The sequence below is a fragment of the Teleopsis dalmanni genome, chromosome 2, assembly GCF_002237135.1.
Source record: "Teleopsis dalmanni isolate 2A chromosome 2, ASM223713v2, whole genome shotgun sequence".
In the NCBI taxonomy this organism is placed as follows: domain Eukaryota; kingdom Metazoa; phylum Arthropoda; class Insecta; order Diptera; family Diopsidae; genus Teleopsis; species Teleopsis dalmanni.
Window position 1 is genome coordinate 141448787 of NC_051847.1, and position 8078 is coordinate 141456864.

An 8078-nucleotide genomic window follows, 5' to 3' on the forward strand; every position below is an offset into this window, starting at 1 on the left:
TAATAATAAATGCACATCAGGTGCTTTAAAAAAACCGTACTCTAAAAAAGGTTTCGTTTTAAGTTATGGTTTTGTCATACATACAATTCATATGGCCATAAAAACTGGATTTCTTTTGACATATTCAAATGTTTCTATATATTACCCGTATTTGATAAGAGTGACAAGTTATCACACTAAGTTATCATATATATTTCTCTTATAAAAATGAGAATAACCAAAATAAAAAGGAATACTGGGATAATCTGTAAGTATTAGAAAAATCCAAATCACTTATTGGTACCTAAGACAATAGGAGATACCAGAAGATATGGAGTTATCAAAATAAAAACTTAGAATTATCGCAGGAATCTTAACAGAACACTGTAAACTAAAACACTAACTTACAAGACTGGGCATATATACGGTTGCAAATTGTACATTATGCGAAGAAAATGAAGATTCAGAGACGGAATAGACTTTTGGGGATGTATATGTTTATGAAAGGGGCAATAAAACTCTGTAAAGTAGGTTCTATACTACTTTTTATGGACGGAACAGGGCTTAGAGACTTACTCTAAGCCCAGAATGATGATGCAAGAATTTGAATTGAAATTGAGTCATAAATTTTTAAATCTTTTCTGCTATATACCTATTAATAGAATTGTACAGGTCAGCTTTTGTATTTAAGTTAACAGTATAAATTTTAATAAAATAGTGTTTAATTTGACTTTTGATCCAACTTTTAGAAACTGGTTCATTTTGTCTAAGTATTTAATATTTCAACAGCAATCCATATGTAAATATATTAAAATTTTAAATCTTATTCTTCTAATATAATAATATAGTGTTTTTGTACATTTTAATAAAAAGTATATCGGTTTTGATTATGAGATTAAAGTACGTGTAACTAAAATCACAGCTTACTCGTATAACGTCAGCAATTTGACTACGTGCTTTCAACACTTTCATTTTTTTCACTTTTCTGTTGTGTTAATTACCCGATTTGAGTATTAAATCAGCTATTTGTGAAATTTTGTCACTAATTTTAAACAAACTAAATTTCATGTGTAGTTTAGCGAAACTAGTCGTACAGTGTGAGTTTTAGCCCAGAAGTTTGCATTTCTCGCTCTCAATTGGAGCATCAAAATAATGTTACATGGCTTAAGCCGGCAAACGAAGTACAAATAGATTTTTAATTACCCACAACAATGGATAATTAAATTTGTTTTACAGTACTTAATTACATTTTCTGTGTCTTATTGGATAGTCGATGGTAGTGTTGTGACTAAGAGAAAACCATTTAATAGTAAAACTTTCATTTAAAGCAATTTCATAAAAAGCTTTGTTAGACAATTATAAACTAACAAAACTAATATATAATTATCAATAAAAAGTAGTAGAAAAACATAGTAGGTAACCAAATCTATAAATTACAGAAGTCTCCGAAACTTTAAAGGTAAACAATGAATTTCACCTTCATTCATTAATAACCTCAATAATTACTCGAAGAAAATGTAATACTTAAAACACTAAACACTTAAGTCAATCCTAATCAACTGTTCAGACTCATCAAGTTTTAATTAATTTAAAAGACATAATGCATCTTGATAAAATGATTTTTATAATAAATCATCAATAATTCTTATATATAATTGCAAATACTAAAAAACCTAATCCCATATACAAATACTTATAATATTTTATAATGTGTTTGAAAAAACTACGTATGTCAAGTTCAACGTTGACACAGTGGCACAACATGTTGAATCAAATTTCACAGGGTTTAATGAACAAACAGAATAGTATTGAAATTTAACAATAATAAAAATATATAATAAAATAAAAATATAATTAATTAATACAATTATTCTACAGCTGGTCTATGATTTCATTCTAATATAAACACAGCAAGTAAATTTGTTAATAAATCTTTCACAGCAAATTAACAAAAACTCCAGAAAAATGTGCGAACATAAAAGTCAAGTCCAAGGTGAAGGAGCGCTGACTTTGAGCTTCAAATTTGGCAGGACACGAATTCGATTTCTGGTACTCGCAGTCTCAAAAAAATTATTTACAAATAATTAAATACATATTTTATTATAAATAATTAAATAATATTTGGCAATACTCGAAACAGCTGTATGGTCGTCCAAAAATTAAATTAACTAAAATAATATAAAATGAATTTTTGATGTTGTACCGATATACATATATAATAGAAGTTGTAAAAAGAAATTCATTATTTTTACATAAGTTGGGTTGTGCCTTATAACGTTGCTCATATACTGACCACTGCCGTCTTTCCAAGAATACATCTGGTCTGCGTATGAACAACGCTAATCAGTTATACGGAACAACGGGTCATTATTTGTGTTAAAGTGGGCTTTGCCCACCTAGTCGCCAATCCAACCTAACCTAACCTACTGGAAATCTAACTTAATCCTAATCATACAACTATGATAGCTTAAATTACATATGAATTAGAATCTAATGTTCACAGGATAAATATGAATTACCTGTAATAAATTGTAATCAAAACATATCCACATTAATTAATTAATAATATGGTTATAAACTAATATTCATTTTCAAATTAAATATTTATATCAAAAATAATTTATAGATATCCAATAATTAATTATATTTATATATCATAACATAACATTCGCACATCTCCTTTTGATTATCTACTGAATTTAATTCAAGTAAAAGCACATACCTATCGTATTCAAATTTACTAACTAATCTTCATCGCTCCTTACGTCAGTGACCAAAAATATATAGTACACTATAATAGTGTACACCTTATGTCCGAAACATACAAAAATTTTAGTGTTCTTTTCACGAACATAGTGAATTTTATAACGTTCTTTTCATAAACGTAGTGAACTTTTTAGTGTCTGTACAAATACCACGTGTACCGGTATGAAATGAGCGTTTTTTGGTGAAAATAAAACACTAATTAATAATAGGAAAGTCTTTTAAAGCAAACCAACCAGACACCCAATTTTCGACCTCCTCGTAGGAATCAAACTGCTGCTCAGCCAATGCGTGTCCCATCGATGAAAACAAATGGTAGTCGGAAGGATCCAAGTCTGGTGAATACGGCGGGTAGGGTAGCAGCTCCCAGCCAAGTGTTTTGATTGCATCCTGAACCCGTTTTGCTTTGTGTGCAGGTGCATTGTCATGGACCAGAATTACTTTGCCGTGTCTTCTGGCCCACTCTGGTCGTCTCTCGATCAATGCATGGTTCAAATTTATCATTTGTTGTTCATAGCGACCAGCATTGACGGTTTCACCAGGTTTTAGGAGCTCGTGGTACACCACACCTTCCTGGTCCCACCAAACACACAGCATTGTCTTCTTGCCGAATCGATCTGGTTTTGCAGTCCATGTTGATGGTTGTCCCGGATTAACCCATGATTTTTTCCGTTTAGGATTCTTAAAATAAATCCATTTTTCATCGCCAGTAACAATCCGATGCAAAACCGATTTTTTTTCGTGTCTTTGAAGCAAAATTTCACAAGTGTTTTTTCGGTTTTCCATCTTTCTTTCATTCAATTCATATCGCACCCATTTTCCACACTTTTGGATCTTTCCCATAGCTTTTAAACGGTCAGATATTGTTTGTTGTGCAACATTTAACATTTCTGCCATTTGCTTTTGACCCAAAGTGTCATCTCCATCCAATATCGTTTGCAATTCGGCGTCTTCAAACTTTTTTGGCGGTCTTCCAAGTTCTTCATTTCTCACATCAAAATCATTATTTCTGAACCGTTGAAACCATCTTTTGCATGTTGCTTCTGATAGAGCATGATCACCATATGCCTCGACAAGCATTCGATGCGACTCTGCACCACTTTTCTTCAAATGAAAACAAAAAATGAATGCTTTCCGCAAATCATCATTTTCTGGTACAAAATTCGACATTTTTAACACGATGAAAAAATATGATGTTGTCTGTTCAATGACTTGATGTATACTAAATATATTTCACACATGTATCTTTACGCTCACTTCATACCGGTACACCTGGTAGACATATGAGAAAGATTTGTGAACATGAACACAAACACTACAAATGTTTGATATATTCCGATCTTTATTTAGTGTACTGTTTACACAATGTTTTTTTACAAACATACAAAACAGTACAGTCAGAACATATTTGAAGCTCTACAGTTTATTTTTATTTACTGTGCTGTAGTAACCTTATTACTATATAAAGATATATTTATTAGTATTGATATAATCCAGAAGCGATTTGGTATACGTCCCTGAACCACATGTATTTCAGATGACTTATTTGCTGCTCACCTGACTATTAGTATAGTTACATAGACTATAGTTTTGATACTCATAGATAATATATATCTATCTATATAAATCCACATGTATATCTATCTATATATATAGATATAAATATATCTTCATATTATTTGATTTATTTAATAAATAAAATATAACTTTTTAAGTATTTGAACTGTTGTTTAATTTTATTTTTTGTTTTTTCTTTTTTAATTTTGCAGATTTGCAGATTTGAGAGTTTTTAAGGAGTTAAATCACTTTTAAGTTTTCATCCCACATCCGTTTTAAAGTTGAAATAAAATCGTGGCTCCTGTTAATCAAAATAGTTTTACTTCCATTAAAAGTAAAATGGCCTCAACTGGTGATATTTGGATGCAATGCTTTACCTGTTGCTTTCAACAACAGCAATCACCCACACGTAGAAGACATCAACGTTTGAGAATCGATCGATCAATGATAGGCAACCCAACAAATTTCGTGCACACTGGACACATTGGTTCTGGTGATGTAGAATTATCAACAAATCACCTGAACGCAATACAAACGCAAATGCAAAGTAAAGGTGGCTACGAGATGAATTCAATTCGATTGCAGGTCTGTAGTGAGATGCTTGATGCTTGATGCTTTGATTTTATTACATATTCTAATTAATGTTTTTAAATTTTAGGCTTGCTGATTATGACAAATGCTATGCATATATTGAAGAAGATTTCTTAATAATTGCAACCGCAAGCGAGCAGTGCAATTTAAAGGTCATTCACATGAATCTCGTATATCTCGTATAAAAAGTATTTGGAAATGCTCGCAGAGTTACGTCTATAATTCTAAGTTTATAGATTTAATGAAATAACAATATAATACTATTTAAAGGATGTTGAAAATGTATAGCTATCAAAATGTGCCGAGAATTTAATTTTAATAATTGTAGTAATATTACAGTAACTTAATTTTAATAACGAAAACTATGCAATATTGTTTAATCTAAAATGTTACAATAACAATCGTTATACGTCTTGACTGAGTGCATTTATAACATATGCAAAACATATTCAAAACTGAACTATTTTTCATTTTCATAATTAACATTTTTAATTAAATTAATCTTTTAACTCAAAAAATAATTTTAAAAAATATAAACATGTTAATGAGGTGAAAAATTATAATTAATTTTTGAGCTCTTGCTATCAAAACAGTTTACATTAATACAATAATTTGTACTTAAATTTTTGCAAATTTTTTTCAAATGAATTATTTCATTTCTACAAAATATATTTGCATTTTTTATTTTACAAAAACTGCCTTAACGAATATGTTAAATATGAGCATTTTAATTTTCTAATGTACTAGCTTTAAATTAAATGCTAAAATAAAAATCTTTAAAAATTTGTTGCATTTTAAACGCACAAAAACCCAATATTTATTTGAAGAATTAAATTAAAACTGAAAGAAATAGTAATTTGTAGTCTAAAGCTAATAGTGTTAAGAATCATTTTGTATTATTATTTAATGTAAAAGGTATTTAATAAAAAAACTATTTACTCTAAAAGTTGAAATATATAAATATATATATATATATATATATATATAAATCAATAAATGTGTACCTTGATATGTAACCGATGAACATATTTTATTTAAAAAAAAAACATGTATTTAGTTGAAGATATTTTAATATAATTTAAACATAATTGTATTATTAACATGTTTTATTTATTCGTCATCACTGTGACTTCCACTGCCACCAGATTTGGCGTCGTCATTATTATCTGAATGACTAGCAGCACCTTTTTCACTGCCTTGATCTGCATCAGATTCACTATCCGAATCTCGTAGTGCTTTAGCTTTACCAACCTTTTTATGCCGTCTCACTTCAAAATCTGAGCCATCATCATCATCGGATGAATAAATTGCTGATTTTTCTTTACCAGCTCCAGAACCGCCCGCTGCATTATTCTTGTATTTATTTTTTATAGCACTCAAAGAGATTACATTCTCATCATCACTTCCTTCATCCTGATGATACGAAGTATTTGCGCTAGTAAGTAAATCATGTACGCCTGCCTTCTTTTTCTTAGGCTGCGGTTTATTTTGATTTCGAGCAGCCTGTCTTAATTTTTCTTCTTCTTTCTTTAAGTTATATAAACGATCTGTTGTCGGATCCTTACCAACTTGTGTAAGTATTTTGATGCCGCTTGTTTTTTGTGAGCGATCTGCCAAAGACATTGTCATCTTTTTGTGCGTGAAAGACTCCGTAGAGTGTGGCCTAAAAGTTAGTTTAGTTCGGAACACAGCTTGACCTTGAAGACCAGTACCCTTAGAATAAAATTATAATAATTTATAATAAGTGCATAGAAAAGCAAATAATTTTTCATCACTTACTTGACGTATAAACATATGATTATGATCACCATGCAATGGTTGCTTGTACACATCAAATGTTTCGTTTCCCAAATGTAAAGTCATGCTACCATCAGACCAGCGCACCATACGAGCATTTGATTCTTTAATCATGTCTCCATTATTATTCATTGTTTCACGCCAACGTATGGTATTACTAACTTTAAGCTTAATGCGTTGTCGACCTTCTTCGTCCATTGTTTCTTCCTCATCAATTTCATCCTCATACGTTTCAACATCAAATGGTCTTGTTTCCACAGACAAGAAATTTGGTAATTTAACAAAATGTAAATCTTTTCCTAAATCTGTAACAATGCGTGGTATATCAACCTCAATACGAGTTTCAGGGATTTGTTCTGGTTCATTTTCTTTCATTTGAACAATTTCGCCTCTTTCTGGAGATTTGGAAGGTGTTCGCGAACGTGATCGTGAGCGGGAACGTGAACGTGACTTTGAACGAGATTTAGAACGGCCAGAATGGCGTGAACTTGAACGGGAACGAGATCTCGATTTAGAACGTGAACGACTTTTAATTGAACCATTTCTCGAGTCAGCAACTGATTTCTTTTCATCATCTTCAGATAAGCTTATATCGTCGGCATCACCAAATATGTCTTGAGCATCTAATTTTTTAGTAGGCTAAATTAAATTAAAAATTAGTAAGAAAATATATTTATAACATAAAAATTAACTCTCTTACTTCATCGCTATCACTGTCACTATCCACAATTCGATTTTTCTTCGGTTCTTTTGTAGTTTCCTTATCAGATTCAGAACCACTAGAAACTGCTTTGCGTTTTTTGGCAACATTTCTGTTGCCTTCATTATCAGTACCTGATTCCGAACCACTACGTGATTTATGCGATGGAGTACCTGATCTGCTTCGTGATGGACTTTTAGATTGGCTTCGACTCCGACTACGTGACTTCTTTTGTGGAGAACGTGAATGAGATTTTCTTGAACCACTACGAGAACGTGAATGCGATTTTCTAGAGCCACTACGAGATCTGCTGTTACCACCATCATCTATTTGTAAATTTGGTGATTGTGAACGGGAATCTCCATCATTTATTGTTTCAATTGCAGGTTTTTCAGTGATTTCTTTTTCCGGCGTTGGCGAATGTTTTGATCTTGGTGAGTGAGGACTTCCAATTGAATTAGAATGCCTACTACCACTAGAACTAGATCGATGACTACCTGAACTTGCTGATCTTGAACCACTTCGACTACGACTTCTAGATGGAGAATGTGATTTTCTTGAACCACTACCCGAACGTGAACGTGAACGAGAACTTCGACTTTGTGAACCAGAACGTTCGCTTCCACTTCCTGATTTCTGACTTCTAGGCGAGCTGAGCATTAAAATATTAAAAAAAACAATTTATTTCAAA

At 31.3% G+C, this 8078-nt stretch overlaps 2 protein-coding genes across 2 annotated transcripts in view; one reads left to right on the forward strand and one right to left on the reverse strand.

Moving 5' to 3' along the window:
- Positions 1 to 4509: 4509 nt before the first annotated feature.
- LOC119684590 (CDC42 small effector protein homolog) lies at positions 4510 to 5364 on the forward strand (the record flags this gene model as incomplete). The annotated part of the gene is given in 2 exon segments (XM_038098664.1): positions 4510 to 4884; positions 4958 to 5364. Coding segments are annotated over 2 exon segments (255 nt in total). The 3' UTR covers positions 4967 to 5364.
- A 579-nt stretch (positions 5365 to 5943) lies between these two features.
- LOC119675847 (another transcription unit protein-like) overlaps positions 5944 to 8078 on the reverse strand; it is a 6243-nt gene continuing 4108 nt past the window's right edge. Inside the window, exons 2-4 of the mRNA XM_038087065.1 lie at positions 7388 to 8039; positions 6670 to 7326; positions 5944 to 6603 (exon numbers count right to left, since the gene is read on the reverse strand). Of these exons, the coding sequence (XP_037942993.1) occupies positions 6001 to 6603; positions 6670 to 7326; positions 7388 to 8039 (1912 nt within the window). The 3' untranslated portion in view covers positions 5944 to 6000. The remainder of the gene's footprint in view (positions 6604 to 6669; positions 7327 to 7387; positions 8040 to 8078) is intronic.